The sequence below is a fragment of the Neopsephotus bourkii genome, unplaced genomic scaffold, assembly GCF_033783945.1.
Source record: "Neopsephotus bourkii isolate Nb327-2 ecotype Australia unplaced genomic scaffold, CSIRO-AGI_Nbou_v1 NB_1234, whole genome shotgun sequence".
Classification (NCBI taxonomy): domain Eukaryota; kingdom Metazoa; phylum Chordata; class Aves; order Psittaciformes; family Psittacidae; genus Neopsephotus; species Neopsephotus bourkii.
The window spans coordinates 4,511,073-4,534,179 of record NW_026901719.1 but is presented as its reverse complement, the minus strand read 5'-3'; the positions used below and the strand labels follow the sequence as shown (position 1 = coordinate 4,534,179).

General features: G+C 40.9%; 1 protein-coding gene across 4 annotated transcripts in view; it reads left to right on the top strand.

Moving 5' to 3' along the window:
• Positions 1-536: 536 nt before the first annotated feature.
• Positions 537-23,107, top strand: part of MAP7D2 (MAP7 domain containing 2) — a 76,667-nt gene continuing 54,096 nt past the window's right edge. Inside the window, exon 1 of one of the 4 annotated variants that reach the window (XM_061364540.1) lies at positions 537-768. In XM_061364540.1, coding sequence (XP_061220524.1) covers positions 726-768 — 43 coding nt within the window. In that variant the 5' untranslated portion in view covers positions 537-725. The remainder of the gene's footprint in view (positions 769-23,107) is intronic. The other 3 variants (XM_061364542.1, XM_061364541.1, XM_061364543.1) reach the window with 3 other exon arrangements.

Genomic DNA, 23,107 nt, shown 5'->3' with positions numbered 1-23,107 from the left:
ATATAAATGCTCAATAGAAAAAAAGCGTGTGTCTCTTTGTTTTCTAAAACTGAGTGCAAAATGGCGGCCAAGCCCAGCCCGAAGGGCACGACCTTGGGATGGAACCTCTAGCAGCAGCTGGACCAGGAAGGCATGCTCCTGCCTTTCTCCAGTGCCATCACTCCAGCCGAGGTGGCACATAGCTGCAAACAGCACATACAGCCTCCTGGATGGAAAAATCTGGAAAAATCGGCAGGACCTCCAGGGAAGCTGGGGGCATGTGTCTTGGCTCTCCGAGATAAACCAATTAAATGTGCCTGCTCACTAACGCACAGCTTCGGCCGCGCTGCCCCGCCTAAGGGGCACAGCCTCCCGACACGAGTTGACACCCCGGCGGTCCCTGCAGCCAAACCCGGCTCTCTCCGTTCCGCCGGCCGAGGTGCTGCAGGGACCGGCGTGAAGCTCGGCTCCACCGAGTAACGACCGCCGGGGCGGGGCAGCGGCAGCACCTGGCGCTGCGGGAGCCGCTCCCACCCAGCGCAGGCAGCACCGGGTAAGAAGCTGCCGCCGAGCGGCATCAGCCTGTCGTCGGCTACCGTGCCCGGCCCCGTTTCTCTCCGCTCGCCTGCCGCGCCGTGTCAGGTGCCGCGGGGTGGGCAGTGCGCCTGTGCGGCGGCCACTGGGCGCCGCGGACCGGAGCGGCGGCAGCAGGAGGCGGCGGCGGCGGTGGCCACCGGCAGACGAAGATGGCGGAGCCGGGGGCTGCGCGCAGCTACCCGCGGGCGACAGGTAAGGGGATAAGTCTGTGGCCCCGCAAGGTGCCGGAGGGCGGTGGTTCGTCCGCCCGCCTCTCTCCCTTCTTTTCTCCCTCAGCTATCTCCTGCGCTGTCCCGTCCCTTCCCTTTTCGGGCTGGGGCTGACGGAGCCGGCGAGGGTCACTCCTCCGCACGCCTCGCAGGTGCTGGCCGGCAGGGCGCTGGGCCGGCGGCGGCGGAGGAAGGGTCCGGCCGCCATCTCGGGCTGGGCACAGGGTCACTGTTGGGCAGGAAGGGGGGCCGGCCCCTCGGGGGGGATGAGGCGGGTTTTTCTCGGGGGGAGTCGCGGGAGTGCTGGAGCAGCGGGCAGTCGGCGGATGGTGGCTCTGCGGGGGACGCGGAAGGTCTGGCCCGAGGCCCCAGGCGTGCCCCTTCCCCCCGGTGTCGGCTCAGTGGTGCGAGAGGTATTTGCCATGAGGTGGCTTTTGTGTGGCGGGTTGGGCTCGCCCGGCAGCCGTGTGTGCCGCCGCGATTTCCCCCACCGCCGGCGGTGCCCCGGGGCGCGCGGCAGCTTGGGTTTGCCTCGGAGTGGAGAGCGGGGAGCGAGCGATTTATAAACCTCATTTTCAGCGGTGCCTGGGCCTGCCTGTGCTGGTCGGCCAACCCGGGCAGCAAACTGGTTGAGCTGGTATCGAGGGTGAACGCCTCACGCCGAGCCCATTTATAGGCATGGCTCCTCGTTGCTCAGTGAATGTAACTTTTAATTTCCGAGGACGAAAACGGTGTGACAGAGGTGGTGGAGGCTGCTGTGGTGTATGGAGTTGCATGTGGCAAGGGATCGAGTCCCCAGCAGTGGAAGATGTGAGGAGCAAGGTTGTGAGCTTAGCTCTTGGCCTCGTGTGTAGGTGTTGGGGTGGGTCTGGCTGCTCTTCCTTCCCATTTCGACCTACAAGATGGGTGGTGATTAAAGTGTTATGCAGCTGCTCGTTATAGTTTTACCTTAATTATCAGACACAGGGCGTATGCTTTGTGGATGGGAAACCATCTAAACCTAGGGCATAAGAGGGAATTAATTTCCCTCTTGTCCTAAGCCACTGTAGTTTCTAAAAGTAGCTTTGTAATTGTTTTGGGAGATAAGCAAATATTATTATCCCAAATTTATGGAGTGGGAAGATGAATCCGAGTCTTTGACTTCTGTGAGGTAACACTGTGAAGGGAGCCAAGGAGGGAGCTGGGAATGCCTGTGTTTGCTGTTCCTGCTCCTGAGCTCAGCAGCCATGGCTCCTAGTGTAAGGTGTTGCACTTGAGCAGTCAAGCACTTCCAGGTCTTGGGTCTCCATTTTTTCGGTTTCACATGGGAGAGAGTGAGAAAAACAATGCTCAGGTTTTGTTTGTTTCTTCTCTAAAGCATAAGGAAATCTGACCAATACTCACTTGCACTCTTCCAAGACCTTTTTATTCTTGGGGCTTTTTTTTTCTCTTATATTTTCTAACTTCAGAAGCAAATGTTGTAAAAAAGCTTCACTTGTTATGTAGACCAGGACGTCATCTATTTTACACCCTGTATGAGATTTGGAATCCACAACCGCCACAGAAAAGGCAACGTGGTATAATTAAAGATGATACCAAGCAGTTCGTTGTAGAGCATGGACAGGCACAGACAGATATAACAACTTGTAGTCAAGCATCGGCATCTGAACACAAACACTCAAGCATGGTCTCAGCCAAATCTGTTATTTTATTTAAAGTTGTTGCTAGAAGATAATGTACAATGTGGTGTTAAAGTGTGTATGGTGTATTTTACGGATGTGTGTGAATGGGATCTGGATCTGTGGCAGCAGAGAATGTGACCTTTCTTTCTGGGACCTAAGTTAACAATTTTGTAGCAAGCACAAGAGCTACTGCCAAAATCGTTAACATGGATGTGAAAATGATGCTCTCTTAGTTCATGTGTTTGTGTGTACATCTTGGTCCTGGAGTTCTCATCTTCTTCACAAGGGTAGGAAGAATCTTACCTACATGTTCAAAAGTAAAATGCTCCTTTCCACTGTGTTGACCTCGAGGGGGTGCTGTCCCAGTGACAGCCACTGACGCCCTTCCCAAACTTTTTAGTCCTCTGGCAGCATCTGAGTTTTGATCTCTGGGATCCTCCAGTGCTGAGGATATTGCTAGAATGGCAGTGAAAGCAAGGCACCAGATCTAGCATGTCCAACGCTTCAGACTGTCTGCCCGGGTCAAGCAATAATAAATGAGCCTGCAGTAAGGAAAGGTATTTGAATCTCTTGACTACTAGGGAAGAGACTGTTATTTAATTATTTATTCATAAGGTTTATGCAAAAAGGAGCAAAATTCTGTGGCACAAGCAAATAATATTTGCGGAGTTCAAGTGTATCCCTTTGCTAAAAGTTAAAGGCATGCAGCAAACAGTAGAGATGCTACAGCCTGAGAAGACACTGTAGGAATCTTTTTGTTGGGGAGAGTGACCAAAATATAGGCATTATTGCTGCCACCATCTGTAGTAACAGTAATGACTAAATAGCATTTGAAGGACAAGCTGCTTAGTATTGTATCTCCCATCTTCTTCTTTGCTGCCTAGTGAAATTTGCTTAATATATATTCTTAGAGATTGAAATACTGAATACTTTAGTTTTCAGGACAAAACATACTTCTTCTTACGGAAAAGTTGGTCAGCCCTAAAAGGATTTAAGAAAAAAATGACGTATTGTGCCAACTCAGACTGTATATCACAAAACCAGTGATAGTTTGTGGATAGTTGAAAGCAACTTAGGTGTGTATTTCTTAAAAAATCCTGTGAGGGTTTTTCTTCTTGATAGCAGTGCTTTTCCAACTGTTTTTTTATAAGCCAAAATGATTTAATGAAAGTATACTTATATTCTTTTTTCTTTTGTAATACCTTGTTTTCTCTCACATACGGACATTCAAGGTTGTTTATCCCCAAGGTTAACTCATGTGCTGCTTTTTGTGTGATGTTGCACTGGATAGTATGAATTTTACTTCAGAGCAGTTTAATACACTGCGTCCTCTCAGGGTTATTGTTGTATTATTGAAATATATTGTAACACTGATGGACTTTGTCTTTAAAAAAAAAGTCAAAATTATTTCCAAGTAAGTTTCATTAAATTACAGTGAAGAAATATATCTTGCCTTTGAATTTCAAGATTGCAGAAATAAAAGGTGTATTGCTTGATATGCACATGGTAGGAAAGTGAAGCATCTGAAAACTTTATCGTTTGTAAGACACTTGTATGGTGTCACATACCTCTGCTTGCTTTGGTGGCTGGCTTATCCATAGCAGTGGAAAGGCATCAGGGTTGCTTTATTTTTATATTGGGTAATTATTTCTAGGCATGCTAATTGAGTGAGTGTGTACATATTTAATGTTAATGAAACTATATATCCTGCATATTGATATTGTATGAAGATTTATGTAGTAGGACTTTTTTCATCTTGTGAATAAATAAAACACAATTATAACTTTCTTAGTTATTGGTCTTTTAATTTGTGCAGAGCAAAACCTGACAGGGGAAATGCTTTTAAAAGTTTACTCGTATCTGTTATTTACTTACAAATACATTTTGAGGGTACAGAAAGGCTTTTAATTCTGCTTAATTCTGGGCTGTTCAGGTGATTAAAAACAACTAAAGAAAAGTTTTACTTCTTCATTGTTTCACCTCTGCCAGAAGGTCCCTGTGTTAGTATTGCTGAGTATCTTGTTTGTCTCTTCCTTGTTCCAGTTATCTTGACCACTCCTCATGATACCTGGTTTTTGTAGCAACTCTCTGACATTGTGGTGCAGATTTCAGCCCTTCATTCACGATTGGCTCAAGCTGTTTTGCAGATCCTAGAAGCAATTATTCCCAGTTTAAGTTCTGCATGCACTTAACATGTTTTGTTGTGGTTTTTTTTTTTTAATTATTGTTTGTATAGAATTTTTATGACTAACTGGACTCTACAGGTTGAGTGGGGGGTGGGGGGGTGGGTAGAATACAGGTGATCAGGAAACTAATACAGATTAGTTCAGATTCCTAATACAGGAACGTTAACTTAATTGAGTAACAACCAGCTCAAGTTGCTTCCTCCCTGTTCCCATCTTCCTCCTTGAGTTGCCTCTCAGTTGTTCACAGCCTGATAACTTTAGGTTTTGTGAGGTCTGTGTATCTTCTAGGTTTTGTTTGATACAGTTATCATTCAAGGAATGTGTGTGTGACAGGTTATACTCAGTTGTCAGTTAACTGTTTGAGTCAGTAAGTATGTTGAATACACTTGTCTTAACACACCCAAATTTAACTTTCTTGTGAATCTCTCTTACTGGCTGAGAGGGGAAATCTGGATAACGTGCCTTAATAATAGAAGGAGTAGTAATGCCGTAACTCAGCCAAGGTTATTGGAGTAATCAAAGGCAAAGCTCTTTCAGTACTGTAATAGGTTTTGGTGTTTTCTTGTGTTTTTTTAACCTGTATGCTTTATGACACGTTATTTCTGAGTTACTTTGCTGTAATTGGCTTCTGTTTGGTATTTCCATCACAACCTGGTTTATTACCTCTGTATTTTCTGTGGTTGGAATTAGTGCATGTAAGAAGTGAAGTGTTAGTTTCCCCAATACACTTGTGTTCAAGTAGCTCACCCAATAAAAAAAGTGACTTGAAATCTTGGCTAATCACAGAGGTATTTTACAGCATAGTATTATCCTGCACTCACTTTAGATAGGGTATTTAGAAATACCTTTCACTGTGTTTTATCTCTACAGTGATTGATGATGCTGTATGGGGGTGTAGAGATAAGGGGTAAGTGGGTTTCACAAACTGGAAATCTATCTGACCGTTAAAACGGTGTGGGGGGAGAAACTCAAGATTTTTGTTACTTAAAATACTGTAACACATCTGCCAGTTTTTGTGTCTGTCATTCAAATAATACACTGTTTTCCTTCATTTGTATCATGAAACTCTCAAAATCCTAAAATCCTGTCACCCAGCACTCTGTGGATCTGAATGTTGTAAGGACCTTAGTAAAGTACTTCTTGTTGCAGTTAAATAGTAATAAAAATGTTTCACACAGAATTACTTCTGCTTTTGAAGTGTCCTGTATGTTCTGTGTATGTACATACATAATGTGTATACATTTCAGGCTCTCTGCAAACATAACGAATCAATATATTAAAATGCCAGTTGGTTACATCTTAGTTTTCTTCATTTTCTTTCTGTAACTCTTGTGAATTAGCCATAGTAGTTAATCCTTTTCCTTAACTTTAATATCTGTCTCCTCTGCGATATGATGTCCTGTGAAGTATGTGATGGTTTTCATTTAGTGTATTATTTATGTGTATGTTTTTTGCTTACCAAATACTCTCTGGAAGTGTTGTGCCCTAAATTCTGGGATGTCAGTTTCTTTTTTGCACTTGAATATCTGGAGGTTTTTGCTACTGCTTTCGTATGTTTATGTCTGTGTTTCTTTGATCAAGAAGCTGATTGTTCTTGTAGTATTAAGGCCCTGCAGACAAATGTGTAATTTGCTGAGACTGATGAAGCATTTCTATGATCTTTGCATAAACTTCAGTTATGTATCAAGTGGGTTCCTTTTTGCTTTTAGGCCACTTTTCAGTGAGGATGTCCAAAGCAGTGATGACTGCAAGTATTCTTGGTGTTGTGCAGGATTTGCACACTTGCATTGTGGTAGCTGCTTGCTTAGAAGCCATTTTGCTTTAAACTGGTGGTTTCTCAGTGTGCCGAAGTTTGAGTTTGGTTTTTTTTTTTCCCCACAGTGGTTTAATGTTGTTTTTCTTGGCATAAATAAAGGTGCCAGTAGCAAACCTCTCAGTGTTTCACTTCTGTTAAATTAATTTCTTTGAAAAGTTGCAGTTTCCATATTGTGTGTTCTAGTGTTATGCATATTGATTGGAATTTATTTGAATTTATTGAAATTATTATTGAAATTTGAAATTTATTTATTATTGATTGGAATAATTTGAAAAACATAGTGTTGAGCTGAATTTCTTGTAGCGATTTAACAGCAGAAATTGTTTCCTGTGCATCATCAGTCTTTAACTTTTTGAACTTTTTGGTTTTGCATTACAAGAGTAAATGCATGTTTGGTGCAGTCTTGGGCATTCAAATCCTTTTTCTGGTGGGTGAAAAAAATCTGGAAACTCTCCTTTTTCCATACTTGTGGGGTTTTTTTTGGTTTGTTTTAAGGTCATTCATGTGTGCTTGTATTTATCTTTCAAGATGACTAGTCCACTGAATATGTGTTATCTTGGTTGATATGATGAGAAGTTTAGTCTGGGGTACCTTCTGAGCTGATACTTCATGCCAGTGCCAGTTGCCTGGTGGCTCCATGTGCACATTAATGCACCTACTTGCACAGAAAGAGCAATGGATTTATGCCCCATATCCTTAGAACTGTCATTGGTGCGTTGTGCATCCAACCATTTTAGGAGAAGAAATGTATGAAGCTTCATAAATCTACTTTTCTTTGTGGGGTAACTTCTCTTAGATACTCCTTTCTCCTAGTAGTGATTTTAATAAATAAAATGAGGCTCTAGAATTTCACTTCTACCTGAGATTTTGATAGGATGGAAAAGAATGCGTTGGATGAAAGTACATGATACCATGTATCAGTTTGTGGATGCCACTGGAAAGGCATCTCAAAAAATTAAAGAAAACGGTAGTAACACTAGTGTATCTGATTGTTTTGCCTGTTCTAATGCCAGATGCTGGAGGATGTATTATGGTTTTGTTTCAATTAGGTAAGATCTGGCAATATGCCATGCATGGTTCAATCCATATGAATTACCAAATCGTCTCATGCCAAGCAGAAGCTAGCAGAGTTCTTTATTTCAGCAGAATGTTTATTCATGTATTTCTAGTTTGCAGTTAATTTTGGTTATAGGTGTGGTGGAATACTGAAATTCTTCATGTGCCTTTGATCAAAAAAAGAAAGATAATAATTTTCCTAAGGCAGTATGGCATGCCTGGGTTTGTCAGCTACAGCAGGAGTGCTGAAGGGAGGTCTTCCCTAACCAGTCAGGGAGAGAGCACTGCTGTTTTTTCATTTAAACAGTAAATTGAGTCATAGTCTGAAGAACACTCGAGTCTAAATAAACTAGCCTTGCAATAAACTTCTAACATACAGTTATATTGCAAGTAAACTAAATCTCATTTTGAAAAAAAACTCCAGTCATACGGAACAAAAATATTTTTTCATGCTTCTAAGTCGGCTACATGGCAGATCACACAACAAGGGTCTTTCCTTTAGTCCCAGAAGGGAAAATAGAATGATATTGCAATGTTTATCCACACATCATTGCTGCAATGTTATGTATTTTAATTAAAGGGGTTACATTTCCCTTCCCTTGGGAGGGTGGTGTGAACTAATGGGAAGCGTTTTCCTTCTCCCCAGTGTTGGTGACTCGCCTGTCAGTGATTTTCATTCCCTTGCTTCTGTTGAATATGGCGTGTGTGTGTACAGACTCACTGCATCAGGGCAAAGAGACTTCAGGGAGAGGACTGCAAATATGCTTTGGGGGCTCTTAAAATGTTGATAAACAGTTAAGGCAATTATGGCTTCCAAAATAAATGGTGGATGAGCTGGTTCTCCTTGCCCTGTCTTAAAGGGAAGAGTGAGTAGGGCTTTACTTTTGTCCTTATTTTCTTTACCTATAGAACTCTGCTTCACCCACAGGCTATCTTTTCCCTGTATGCTTAATGGTCTATTACTAGATGTAGGTGTTGCCATTATATTTCCTGGGCTTAGTAGTGCTAAGTGCTGTGGTTGTAAGTAAACATGGCAATTTTCAGCAGGCATAGGAAGTGGTTTAATAGTGCAATGAAATAAATGGGTGACCTTCCTTTGGCATAAAGGGGTTTTGATGAGGTTCTAGATTGCAGAGTTGTGGTCCAGGATGTGTTTTACAACTCTTTGACTCCGGATTGTGGCACTAACTGAAAATGTTCGAGCGATGCATAGGGGAGAGATTGTTTAGAGAAAGTATTATGCAGAAAGGTTGAATTTCTGTGTCATTATCAAGTTATGAACTGAAAGAAAATCTGAAACAGAAATAACTGCACAGATTGAGGCATTTCCAGATAATGGGAAGAGTTTGGTTTTCATAATGCTTTTTTTTTCTGTAAGGGCAATTTCACATCCCTCCCCTGCTTTCCCCCCTGTAATATGCTTTCTGTATTTTGGGTTGGGTTCTGCCCTCCTCCCCCTGAGGTCTTGTAATATCTTTTCTTATGCCTTAGTCACTGCCTGTATCTAGTCTTCGTTGAAGTCTCATTCTGCCAAAGGTGTCTTTAAAAGAATAGGTAGCCTGTCTTTGAATCTTAATGTATTTCATTTCTGGTGAAGTTGTCCAAATGATGTGTGGATGGAACTGAAAGTCAAGTTACACAGCAAAAACACATATACTTTGTCATGACTGATCTGTTTGTGATGATGAAGACAAACTGAAGACCGTAAAGGAAATCTTCATACAACCAAGATTCCTTGTAATGAATGCTCCCTAAAGCATAGTGGCAAGCTTAGAGACCATGTAGCAACTCCAAAGGTGTTTAAAACAGCACAGTAATGCTCCTGGAAGAGCACTGATTTCTCTGTTGATGTAAAACCCCCGCAGTGCATGGAACTTCTGTTGCCTACTTGTTGATAATGGTGCACCTGTGCTGTTGATAAACTGATGTCCTACTAGGTGAACTCCTGAAGTTTTGTAAGCTGTTTTTTTTTATTTTCCTCTCTAACAGTGTTCTCCTTTTTCCCCATTCTCATCCACTCACCCCCACCAACAAGGTCATAAGGATGGCTGCTTTAGTGAGAGCAACAGTATCTCCTTCACTGCTTTGTCTTCCCTGGTGGCTAGAAGGTGGCACTGAGGGTAGCATACAGTATGCTGTATGAGACACTCATATAGTATATAGTGTCCCACAAATTATAGTTCCAAGAGCTAGAGATGTATCCACAAGACTTGGATGTACCTTCCATCTATATTTGTATGCTCTAACCTGCTGTGTGCAGAGCTCAACCCACTCCATCCAAGCTCGGGAGTGTAGGGAGAGAAAAGCATGATGCCAGGGAGGAGGTTGGGCCCATCAGATATGCTCTGGCAGGAATTGACCTCCCACGAGCCCACCTATGTCCTGCAGTGGGAGCCCAGAGGGCTAAAGTAGCTCTCAAGTTTTTCTTGTGGCAGCTGCAGGGAAGGCAAAGAGACGGGAAGAGGAAAAAGGTGAAAAGGAAAAGAAAGTGCATTCCATTCTATTTAACCTCTGCTTCAGGCATTATTGTTCAGAAATGAAGAATCACTGTATCAAAGAGCTCTTTGAAAATCAAAGGTAACCAAAAAAACAAATAGGCTGAGGAATGTTTTCCTAGCCCTCACAACAGCTACTGGTTGTTGCAGTATAATACACTTCCTTAAGTTACAAACTTGGAGAAGTAGAGGGTCAGAAGTCTTCAAGATGGCTTTCCAGTGGCTATTTTGCACTGAAAAGCATCCAGGTATCTCCTGGTGATGCACATGCCTTGACAAACTCTGGTAAAAAATCCTGTGGTATAAGGTAGCACTAGGAAGATGTAATTTTCATATTTTGACCTTCAGTCCTAAAGGCTGGGAATTGCTGGAGCTGATTCTGAGAAGCAGTGTTTCAGGCCGATTATATTATATAGTCCGTCATAAAACCAGACAGCTGAAAAGGCCCAGGAAAGAAAAATGTTAAAGGAATATGAATTAACTGTTCAGTGGCTAAAAGCTAGCTTTAACTCCAACTAGATTTGAATGCATTCAGCCTCCCATTTTTGTTTCCAGCTATATGATCTAGTCCATTGCTTCATGCCTTGCCAGAATAAACCAAACCTATTCTTCCTAAGTGTCATTCAGTAAAATGGTGATTTCAGCATTGCCTGGGAGATGCTAACTACCCTTTTTAGGGAGCAGTGAAATGAGTAAATACACATACTTATTTGTAGGTAGAGCTTGAGTGAGGACTGTTGAGTACACAGTTTGGGGTCTGTGGGAATTGAATATGATGTCATTTACACAGACTTGTAAGGGCTGATGGTATCAGGTTTGTAGAGAGAAAACCTCTTTCAGTGTGCATCTGCTAGTATTGCTTTGATAAGGTGCAGGATTTGGTTTCTGGTCCTGGATTTACCCAAGCACATAATTGAAGTAACTTACCTGTAAGTCTTGAAATGTTTTATCAGGCACAAGAATCTCTTCATCTTCTGGTGGTGGCTAACTTTGTCCTTTTGATTCAGAAATATTCAGTGCATCAGTAAAAACATAGACAAAACAAAGACAAAAGAAACAAAAACATTTTTCTCTTACAGTTAGATAGTCCTCTTGCCTGTGGATAGAAACAATATCAGAATGCTTTCTTGCTTGTTTGGGAGAACTTTATCTCAAATATCATTTGATATAATTTCTGTTCTCATATAATAAATTTTGATGCTGAATTTCCTACTGATACGTCGTCGTTGTTGTTAGCATTAATCCCTCTCACTGAGGTAGAGAAGGTGGGTATGGTTGGCTGTTTGTGACAAAATACCTGTAATTTTCTTTGTCCCATTGCCTGCTACCCTAGGTGAGTTAATTCCTTTTGCTGCTGTCAATGCAGGCTTAGAGGAAGGCGATCCTTGTGTAGACCTGCTCTTCCCTTTTTTCCAGGCTTTCCTGTTACATGCACAAGAGGGGATGTGACTTCTGATGCAACTCTGACTCCTCCTTTTCCCTTCCAAAATATTTACTGGCTTCTGTTACTAAAGCCAATTCAATCGACTCATCCCTCTTGTCTTTTGCTGTGGGTAGGCAGGTTTTTCAAGCCCTAACTCTATTTTCTGATCTCTATCTACATGTGAAACAAAACTCTGGAAGAGGGCAGGATGCCTGTGTAAGTGCCAACTTTCAGCCTGAGTGCATGGCAATATGGGATCCTGCATTCTGCAGGACTACTTTCTGTTGCTACTATCAAACAAAAGCCTTTTCTTGTACAGGTGTATCCTGAAGTTTGATCTGACCACAGTTAGTCTGTGTCTAATGAGGCCTGGCAAGGTGCTCTATACTCAGCTGCCTTCTGCTGAGAGTGCTGCATCTATGAAAGTATCTTTCCAGAGAGGTGAGGTTTGGACAAATAACGTTTTCTGTTAGACCAACCAGTTACAGACCAAACAAGCAAGCTTGCCTCCTTGTTCATCACGTGGAAGTGGAGAGAAGAAGAGTACAGGAGAAGTGCATGCAAGAGATTTGAGGCTCCCTTGACAGCAGCAACAGCAGGGGATTTTGTGATCCAGACTTTTATATTGGGATATCGCTGCTGTCATCTTTTGTTTTGCTACAGGTGTGTTGCAGTACAGCAGCTGCTGCTCAAGGTGGTTCTGTTCAGCTCAGTGCAGGTTCTAGGTAAGTGCTAGTCAAGCGGGAGGGAGTAAAACTTCAAATGTCTAATTTACTTTGTAAGATATTCCAGTATGGTCCCTGGATTTTCAGGATGAATGTTGCTATTTCATTTCAAGAAGCATTGACTAAGGGAACTTAAGACAGATCTCTTGGGATATAGAACAAAGTGTGGAATAAGCAACTGCTGCTGCTGTTCTGGTATTACTAGATTGATGGGGTTTGGGATTTTTTGTGCTTATGCCCAGAACTACTGCAGCTCTTGTTTACTTTAATGTAGCAGCCCTGATTAGTAGGTTTATTAACTAAAGGTGTAATGGTGGAATTTGCTATTAGCAAAGAAAAGTGGGGGGAAAAAAATCAAAACCTTTTTGACATATCTTGCCAGTGTGTTTTGGTGTAGGATGCATATTTCTGTGATTTTTAAAAGTAACTAAACCAAGAATCACTGACATAAGGCATAATTGTATGCAGTTTTCAGGTTCCTTGTTGTAAATGCTGCAGTTGGCATATTTTTGAATGTACACTCTCACAGTAATTGCTAAATATTTATCAATTCCTAAACTCAGTAGGTACATTTAAGTAGGCAAGGCTCTTGTTTTTTATACTGCAGTTCATTTGTTATCTAGATTTTTCACCTGTTTACACTCTATAGTGAATGGAAAGGTAAATGACAACATTGGTTAGCTACCATGAAAAATGTGATAGTCTTCACTTTCCTTGCTTTGAGAGCTTCCTTTGTCAAGGAAATATATTGGATGCAAGCTTGCTGGCTTTCTGGAAGAAGTAAAAATGTCAGCCATAATGCTTCCTTACAGCATTGGATTTTTACTTCTGAATGTGGTGGGATTTACAGCACCAGACTGTGAGCACAACTGGAGCTAAACTTTAGCAGGCTGTGGCTCTTTTTGCATGGTCTTTGCCCATGGGGACTCTTCTAGTATAGGTTGCTACCATTTCTTCAGTAAAGACGAATTTATCAGTGTCAAGTGTATTGTATCACTGAAGCAGTAGCAGCTCTGCTGTTTTTTTGAAAGATTTTTATGGAGGATTTTAGGGTTAGGAGAGAGTAGAAGAGAACCTGCTGCCACCTACAGCATCACCAAATACTAGATCTGTTCCAAGCACACACACTGTCCTTCAATGTTCCAGGATTTGAGTTGCTAAGATATTTAGGGATGTGAAGTGGTTATCTTGCAAAAAAAAAAAGAAAAAAATCACCTTTTCTCTTATTTAGCTGAACTGTGCTTCTTATCAGGAGCCATAACTGGAACCCACTGCCAGAGCCTTGCATGCCTGAGGTCAATTTTTTTCAGCATATTTGAAGGGAAGGGAATATATGAGACCATGTACAACTGCTTAGTTTCAGATTTAAGATCTTTCAAAATAATTATAAAGCTATTCTTGGCATTTAGCCTTATTTACTCCTCTTGATGAAAAGTTCAGGGCAGTGTAAATAAAGGGAAGAAAAATTAATGTCCTGTTTTGAGTGTTGTGTAAAATATCCTTACAATTTTCTTGGATTTGAGAATAGTACATATTTTCATCTTCTATACAGATTGCCTGCTAAGTATAGAGAAGAAGTAGCTCTTTTAACACTTTGCTTGTAGTATGAGGGCATGTGCTTTTTAAAATGGTTGGCAGAACAGTAAATTGCAGACAGGAGGAGTGAAGGTTTTTGTGTATAGCACAGACACTTGTAGGAGATGGAAAGTTAATCCAAGCGGATAAGGTAAGCTGTTGAGAAAGGTGGAGATTTCCCTTACTACTGTCATGTTTCATCTTTCAAAATATAGCTAGCTGAAAGGTCTGTAGTAGTTTTGACTGGCAGGGTGAGAGTAGTAGACAAGTGCATGTGAGGAGTTTTGCAAAAGCATTTTAAACTCTGTCCTCATACATGTGTGTGGCGGCAGAGGGTAGACTACAGGGAGGGAGGAATACACTCTGCGTAGTGGAGAAAATCATCCCAGGTGTGCAGTAGTGTGGACATACTTACATGAATAGTGCAGAATGTGGGAATTCTCTTCCTCTGATGAAAAAGGTTTTAGGGTTTTTTCTCCTTCTGTTTCTGCTGTTTGTAATGAGTTTCTCATCAGAAGAGTATCACTGCTAATATTCCGTTTACAAAAGGGAATTTTCCATTCCAGACACATGGCTAAAGTTGAGCAAACCCATGCTTAATAAAGAATAACCAACATTAGTGAAAGGAAGGGCCTATATATATTCCTATTCTGTGAAGAGACGTTGTATTAGAGCAACTCATTGATTTTCCTCATGTTCCTGTTGCAGGTTTATTTATAAATGTGGAAACATGAGAGTTTTGCGTATTGATTTTTATCTTTAGTCAGAGCTCTACTTTAATGAAAGATTTTATTTTTTTTTTTAAAGGAGCATCCTGCTCCGGTTAGATGATCCCAGGAAAAAAAAAATCAATCTATGAGGCTGTATACCGGAACATCTACTACATGTATTGACTTAAGAATCTTTCATCCTGCATGTAAACAAAACAAACAAACAAAAAAAGGCATTTCAGTAAGCTTATTTCTTTATTCTTACCATTTGGTATTTGTCATCTTCTGGTAACAGATTTAACCTTTGCACTGTTTGTGCACAGAGATGTAAGAATTCTTTGCAAGTGTCCCATATTTACTTGTACCTTCCATAGAATTCTTTTACACATTGTCCCAAGAAGAAAATGGAATATATCTATTTGGTTCAGTGGCATTTACCGTTAATGACAGGGGAAAAAGAGTAATGAGATTAAGATGAAATAAAGGTCAGGCATTCTATGTTAGCATTACTGCTCTGCTGTTGTTTCCTGGTGACCTTTTCCAAGCATCATTTGTGCTGTGCTTTCATTAGACTATGAAAACTCCAAGCTTTCCTCGGGTTTATTTCTTATCTCTGAGGTTAACAGGGCACAATTGCTGTCTATTTCATGCTGCTCTGAGCGTTCAGTTTGATTTGGTGCTGAACCTCAAAGTGTATCTTGGAAAGCTGCTAATATTACTGTGTTTATTTGTTGGAAATAGACTCTTTCCTGGGAAATGGTACCAGTGATGAGTGTTTACACAGGTTTGTCACAGGCAAAGTGCAGATTTGTCAGTGTTATATCCAGAACTAGGTTCTCTTCATCTGTTCTGGGCATACTACTTAAATGTTTCAATTTTGATGAAATAGGTTGTGAGGATGTGTTTCATTTCTTTAGGAGCTATTACGTGCCTAATATTTTAGTACCTTTGCTAAGATGCTTTAGCTGGTGGGTTTTTTTTTCCATTCTTCTCAAAGCTTAACTCTCTTTCCTTTCTTTCCCTGAAGGCTTATTCATCTGACAGTGAAGGAGTTCTGCCTTCATTCAGTAACCCAAAGGCTGATGGTGCAGGATACAGTCTTGTATGATGGAAATGAAAAATACGAGCTGTAGATAGTCTGATCTGTTAGAAACCCTGATTTTACTGAGTTCCTCTAGAAGCCTTTGGTCCTTAGTTGGAAATTCATTTGAATGGCCCTTCCCTGAAGGGATCTGTGTTCTGCTGCCTAACGTTCTTCGTTATCAATAAAAATGTGGAGTTTTGAGACAGCCCTCCCCCCAACACTTTGAATAAAACTGCCTGCCTTGCAGTTATGTCTGCAGTGTCATTTTTCAGCTGTTAGTAAGCAGGCAAATGAAGACAGATGGTATTTTGAAAACACCTGTAGAAAACCCTCCTGTTCCCTGCAGGCACCCTGATGCCTTCCTGGCAGAAGAGTACATAAATTACATTACTGTGCACAATTAGGTGCTCTGTAGGAATTCGTCTACATTGTCTGTTTGTTGTCTTGGGCTCCCTTTAAGTAGAGTGAAATAGGCACTTATGAACTCCTTCCTCAGGAGGAGGTGGTGGATCCTAGAAGGTACCCCTGCTCTGCAGGTGAGTGAGAGGGAAGCTGAGAGCTACTGGCTCAGAGGTGGGTGTCTGTTTACTTGGGCAACTGAAGTTAGGATGAATCTTGCCCTCCCTGGTGCATTGGAGGTGCTGTAGCTGCCCTAATGGAGTGCTTGGTACCTGAGAAAACAATCTGCAAGCCATTGACAGCTGTAGCAAGTCATTTTAATCCATGTGGGTCAGGCTTCTAGGCCTGCTGGAGAGGCACAGGAGGGCTGGTTACAGCCCCTCCCATACACTGGTTTGAACCTGCTCCCAGCATGCCCAGGAGCTGTTCACAAGTCAGGTTTATCATTCATGTTTCAAAGGTTAAGTGCCATTCTGCTCTGACACTTTCCTCTCTGTACGAGTGAGTTGCTACTGGCTAGCAAGTCATGGAGCCTCTGCTCAGCCAAAGGTCTTCCTGGAAACCTTTACTAACTCACAAAGATGTAGTCAGTGAGACTTTACCAGTGGCAGCAGTTTGTTTTGAGCTGCTGTCTTCCTCAGTGAGCTGATGGCTTTCCCTGGTATGTGACTCAAGATGCCCCATCTAGGCAAGAGAAAGCTGCTCCTGACTTGTGTGATGGGCAGCATATGGCCAGGGGGCTGTTGATTTGGCATCACTGAGTTGGTGGCTGTCATTCAAACCACTTATTGCTCTATTTAAATTTCTTCATTTCAAAAGGCAGGCTGATTTCATAGGATACTACTAATAGATATATTGATGTGTCCTAAAAAAAAATTGCTACACACAGTTGTTTCTATGGCTCTGAAACAGAAGCTTGTTTTAATCATAAATAGTATTGTTGCTCCATATGTACTGTATGTCACAATAACCTTTGACTGCTGTGGCTACAACACGTGCTACTTAAGCAGATAGTGTTTATTGTGTTTTAGCTTTTGGCAATATAGTAATTGGAAATCTGGGGAGGATGTTACCATGGGAGCTGCCCATCCCTGTTTTAGAAAGGTCTATGTAAAGTAAACACGTATACATGGATTCCTGTGAAGCCTGACATTCAGCAGAGCATTTAGGACTAAATTAAAAAAAAAAATAAAACTCTCAAAATTATCAAGCCTTCAGGCTTTTTGATCTGAGTTTTGATTATGAAACGTGTTGATCCACATAGGGTATTTTTATTGCAAGATTGCAGGTTGTCATGAGAACATGGAAGAGAGCATCATCTCTGGAAAGTTAAATATTAATTATATTACAAGACAAATGTTTTGGGGGATAAAACTGGTAAAGGCATAAAAAGGATAGTAAACACCCCACCCCTTCACACAGATCCTGCCAGACTCTGTGGCAGGTTGCTAAAGGGTCCATGTGTGGAAGGAACAGTCAAGAAACATAAGGTGGTATCATGGAAGCTAAATTATTTGCATCAGTACTCTGCATGGAGGAGCTTAAGGGGTGTTTCTAGTCCAAGGCTTTCTGACAATGGAGTATAGTTTAGTTTATTGCTTAAATTGCATTTGATGCAGAGGAAATCAACTTTAATACAAAGACTTAAAAGGTGCAGAGAACTGAAGAGTGACAAATCAAAGTTATCAAGCATAAGACTGAGTAAACAAAATATGATATACTGGGAAGAACCTATTTGCTTTTGTAAGGACATGGATACTGAAAACCAGTTGGACCTCTTGCAAGAGGTCAGCAGATATGCAGGGTGGAGTGATCCAGAAAAAGGAGTGTGCTTGGGTTTTCTAAAAAGTGTTTGTAGATACCTTCATCAAAGACCCTAAACATCTTGAAAGTTCTTTACTTTTTGGTGAATTCATAACTGATGTGGAAAAACTTGTGAATGCTGAGGTGGGGTTTTCTGTTACTAAGGTGTTAACAGATAGTCACATAAAGAGTAGTCGCTTACTGAAGTTTGTTAGAAAAATTAGTCCTGGGTGACTGAGCGGATAGAATTCAGCATCCATTGGTACAAATGTGTGGGGGAGTAATGTCTGTGGGAGGCAAGTATAAACAGTGAGGTGTTCTGAATTAACTAGTAACAGTGGTGAAGGCTGTCTTGGAGGAGGGCCAGTTTGTGGAGGATGGACCTGTACGGTGTATCAAATGTGGGGGTGACAGCTGTATCTGTGGAAAGTCCCTAAGCTGCTTGTCAGGGTGGGCTTGGCCAGGACCCTCTGCACGTGCTTCATCCTGTCTTCACAGTTACTGTTGTTCATATCTACAGCAGTAGGGCAACGGTCTTTTGTTCTGAGTGGTACTAGTGATTGCTCAGAGGTTAGTTATCTGTGGGGGTTTTCTGTGCAGTATGTCAAAGTGACTTAAAACTTTTTTTAACATCAATATTTAAGAGTTTGTTACAGATTTTTCCCTCAAAAAATAAATTTATACATACTATTTAGGAAATAATTATATTGGCTCTGTTAGAATTATTGAGGATCATTTAAAACAAATTTAAAGCGTTCAACTCTATCCAGAATTTGGCATGTGTGAAAAGCTTACCCATTTATAAATGCCTTTAGCCATTATTTGTACGTGAAGTGCCAAATTTGTTTGAAATGTAACTTTTTTCAGAATATATGCAGCAAGGAAAACTTTGTCAAGCTTACTGTCTCTTGTAAAATCTACAGCTCTGCTGTGTATTCTGTGCTTTTTCCTAGTAGGGATTAATCATCACATTTCATAAATATATAATGATAGTATAGACTTGCAGAGATTTTAAATTATTTTGTTAAAACTACGAGTAATTTTGAGAATGAAAATTTAATTACATAGACTGCTCTTTTTTTTTCTTATTCAGTATTTTCTATTTTAATCAGATATAAATGTAATCCTCCATAGCAAAATAATTTCTTAGTGGTTTATATTCAAAGGGTCTACTTAATTTGCTCTTTAAAATCATAGGCTGGTTTAATCAAGATAAAAAACAAGCTACTTTCTTCTTTCCACAAGCTAGGAAATTGTTTGATTTTGAAGATGATGATGTTGTTCTTATTAACAGTCTATCTTAAAACATCCGCAGTAATGCTGTTTCTAGAATGTACAATGTTGGATACTCCTGAGTAGAGAAGCATGTAATTTGTCCTCTAGATTATCAGTTGACCTTGTTGTAAGTAGTCGAGTAGTGGTATGACTGCAACAAAACTGCTCTCAAAGGCAAGTCAGTTCTTGGCAGATGTTTTTGCTTTAGAAGGCTATTTAATCTTGCTGTGTTGGCTTTATAAATCAAATAAGGCAAACAGTGTTTCTGATATGATTCAAACACCATGGTTTTTACTGTAAATGGGCCAGTTCTTATCAAGTTCCAAGGTAAGTGGAGCTAGTGCATTGAAGACTTTAACACCACCAAGTATTTTCATTTTCCATTTCTGATATTTTGCCCCACATCTGTTCCCTGCATGTAAATTTGCATATATGGTCTAATAATGCTTTTTCTAGCTCTGTCTCCAAGTTATCATCTTCAGGAATGCAATCACAGTATTATATTTACTTGTGGATATTTTAAAGATTAAGAAAAACATTTTCAGCTCCTTTCTATGAGGCTGTAGTATTTCCTAGTTGTCCAACACTGGTTTCTGCAAGGGAGAGCAATCCATGTGTCATTTCCACACTTGGCTCTGTTGGTTTAAAGTTCAAATCAAGAGCATGCTGTTCTGCGAATCTATTTGCTCTCTATGAATTTTGAACTGATTAAGCAATTTCTTAGTGAAATCTCACTCTTAGGTGTCTGTTAGATGAACATCTTGGTTTTCCTTCAGATATTCCTGTGATGTTTAGAAGTTAGCTTCTAATTCTTCCCTCCGTTAGATGGGATTGGAAAACAGTCTAAAATTCTGACATCTCTGGGTGTGTTTCTTGCTTGTTGTGTGAATGCCTGCTCATGCAAGACAAGGAGAAAGGAGGGGTGTCCCTTACCTCCTTCACTTTGTCCCAGGCAACAGCACTTTGCACCCTCCTAGTGGTGGATCCCAACTGTCTTGTTACACATCCTTGGGAAAGCCTCTGCCTGGTCCTGGTTTCTTGAGTTTGGCTCTTATGCCTGTTTTGACTAACCTTAGTCCAGAGCTGTTCAGTCTGCTCTGTTATAAGCCTGGCTCATTTCATGGTGCTGTAGACTATTTTTTGAGCTTTTCTTTTTTGATCTATAAAAGAATTGCTGTTAACAACATACTTCAAAGCACAGCAGTATCAAAGAACTGAAGTTTTGACCCTTAAGAAGGGGCACAGCACTCTGAATCCCTCTAGGGCTCTGGGATGTGCGCATTAAGGGAATTTTTATTGTATTACTCTGAAAGATTGACTGGCTTTGTAAAGTGTTCTGAACTAGGGCTTGAGTGGTTGCAGACAATAAAAACCAGAACTTTAAGAGCATGTAATTAAACCTTCATAATACCTTAACTTTGTCTTCCTACGTACACTATCTGCTTCTGGTTTTCTTTTTAAAAGCAGTTATGCTCTTTCTTCTCTAGGTTCCATATGCCAAAATAGCTTGATCTGGATTTTGTGTGCGAATGACTGAGGATGCAGCTCTATGCTTTATCATGCTCCTCAGTGTTCTGAAACATCACTAGTATTATCTTTACAAATAAGATAAACATGTAAAATAAAATGGATCTTGCTTGCCCTGAATAAAAGCCCTTCCTCCTTCCCTTGCAGAGCCACCTCAACCCTTGATTTTGATTTACCTGGTGATGTGTTTAGGCAAGGGTATACATTTAGATTGGTAAAGTTGAAATACTACAACAGACTTAATTGTTTGAAAGAAGCTAGTTGTCATGCTGAGGTGTAGTATTGGTATTTAGAATAAATTCAAGCATTAAAAAAAATCTCAAGTCAGGTCCCTCAGGTTGTGTGGTTTAGGTGTGAAATTCCCTAATTTAGGCAGGTCAACACCTTCCTCTTGGCTTTAGAGCTGTGCTGTTGCCTCCCTCCCACGTGTCAGGCCTCATCTGCCAAGCCCTTGCATTAGATTTGCTGGTCATGGCATGGGAGAGGCAATGGAGCAGAAGTGCTGTGAGGCTGGGTGTGCTGCTCAGGGTGTCCTGCTTTCAAAGCATTCCTTTGCTTTCCTTCCGTTCCCGCAGGGAGGGGTCGCCTTCCCGCTCCTCTCTGCCTTGCCAGATCAGTGTACAGCCACCTTTGCAGTGTAGGCAGTGATCTGTTGTGCTTGTGTGCAAACATGAAATAGAAATCCCCAAATAGGATCTGTTGCCTGTAGGTTTGAGCTGTTTTGGTTAGGCATACTCTGGAGTTCCTGGATTGTACCTACGCATACACACAATTTAGTAATTCTTTTCCCAAGGCCAAATATTTCTACTTGAAGCTATTTTGGTACAGTGAGTAGGATGAAAATTTTCTTGCTAAGCCTTAAAAAGTAATTGGAAAAAAACCCTTGTATTTTCAAATACCACACTTGAATGTGTGACAGACTTGCTGGGTGCGTAATCTACATCAGATATCTATAGAACACTCATCATCTTGGTATTGAAATGCTAAATCATAGCCAGGTTAGATTCATGGACTTTAGCCATAGGGATGGTGATGTCTTGTTCTGTTTGTTAACTTCTGGGGTACCAAGCACCCTTGCAGTGTAGATGCATGCTGCTGATATACTATATTGAATGGGTAAAATCTTCTGAATGCATTCCACAGGGGCAGTCTTAGTGTGAGCACTGCTGCAGCAATGTGGAGGTATTTCTAGTTGTATAGGCAGCAAGCCAGTCCTCCTTGTGACACAGCCTTGCAGGAGGCATTAATGGATTTCTGTACCTGCACAGAGCCTTTTTTGGCTGTGCTAGGGGGAATCTAGCTATCCATAGCCATTTCAGGACCAAGGCATATAGCTGTATGATATTATAGGCCCCTGTTGCTCCCAGAAGAAAATCTAATAGGGTCTACAGTGTAATAATGAATAAGTCATTTTGTGTTTAGAATCACAGCTGCAATGCTTCAGGTTGCAACTACACATGAAATCCCATAATTATGTCTTGGTGTGATAATGTCTTAGTTTCTTTTAAATAAATTGACTCCCCAGGAAAAGCTGTTATACTGAGAAGAAGCTTCATTTGTCATTTTCAAATAAATGAACAGCTTGAATGCCTTATGTCGAGCTGCCTATTTCTGATTTAATGAATAATGGAAAAATTGAAGGACATTTCTTAGTGGGTTTGTTGTGCTTTTTTTTAACTGCATAATTTGATTCAACTTGTAATAGATGATAATAATTATGAAGTCTGAGGCAAGCTCCTGTTGCCCAAATCAGTATCCCACACCTTGTGAAACAGATAGGTGTGATCCACGCTTCCTCAAGCCTCTTGACTGAGGCATATATAGAAAATTATGAGGATCCCTTCCACTTGAAAAAAATGGGTGTTTTTGTACGGAAATTAGATTCTGAGCACCAGAAGGCAGTTATCAAAAATACCATCTTGCTCAACTGCTGTATGCTGGCCCAGTTCTCTCCTCTGGCTTGGATCCTTGTGAAATGAAAGCAGTACAGTTACTTTTCACCCCACTATGGTTCTAACCAGATATGTAAGCTATGCTGATTATCACTACTTAAACTACATGGTTTTGATTGCCTTATTGCCATAGGAAAATAATGCCCTGAGTATGTTAGACAGTTACTTGTTACTGAATTTGTAGTGTAGAAGCAGTAGTATCCAGATGATCTCCTCTGCTATAATTATGTATAATAAATGAGAGCTTTGTACTACTCACTGCAAAAATTGGTTACTTAGTGCTATGAAAGCATTACTTAGCAAAGAGACGATTTTCTTTTTAAGGGACTGTGTACAGGCTCACCCCAAATGAGCTACATTAAGGTAATCACAATACTCACCATGTAAAAGCAGTGTATGTTTTGTGTACAGATGCTCAGGGGCATCATTTTGTGTCAGAATTATGACTACAGAACTAGTGGTTGCATGAACTCTTTCATTGTGGGTTTTTGTCATTTGTTTGTTTTTTTTTTTTTTTTTTTTTTAATTTTTATTTTTTAAGTTTTGATCTGATCTGACTTGTGAAGAGGGGACAGATCTTGCACAGTTGATCGTGTTCCTTCGTATTGATTTCAGTGAGGTGGTGGGATAATGTT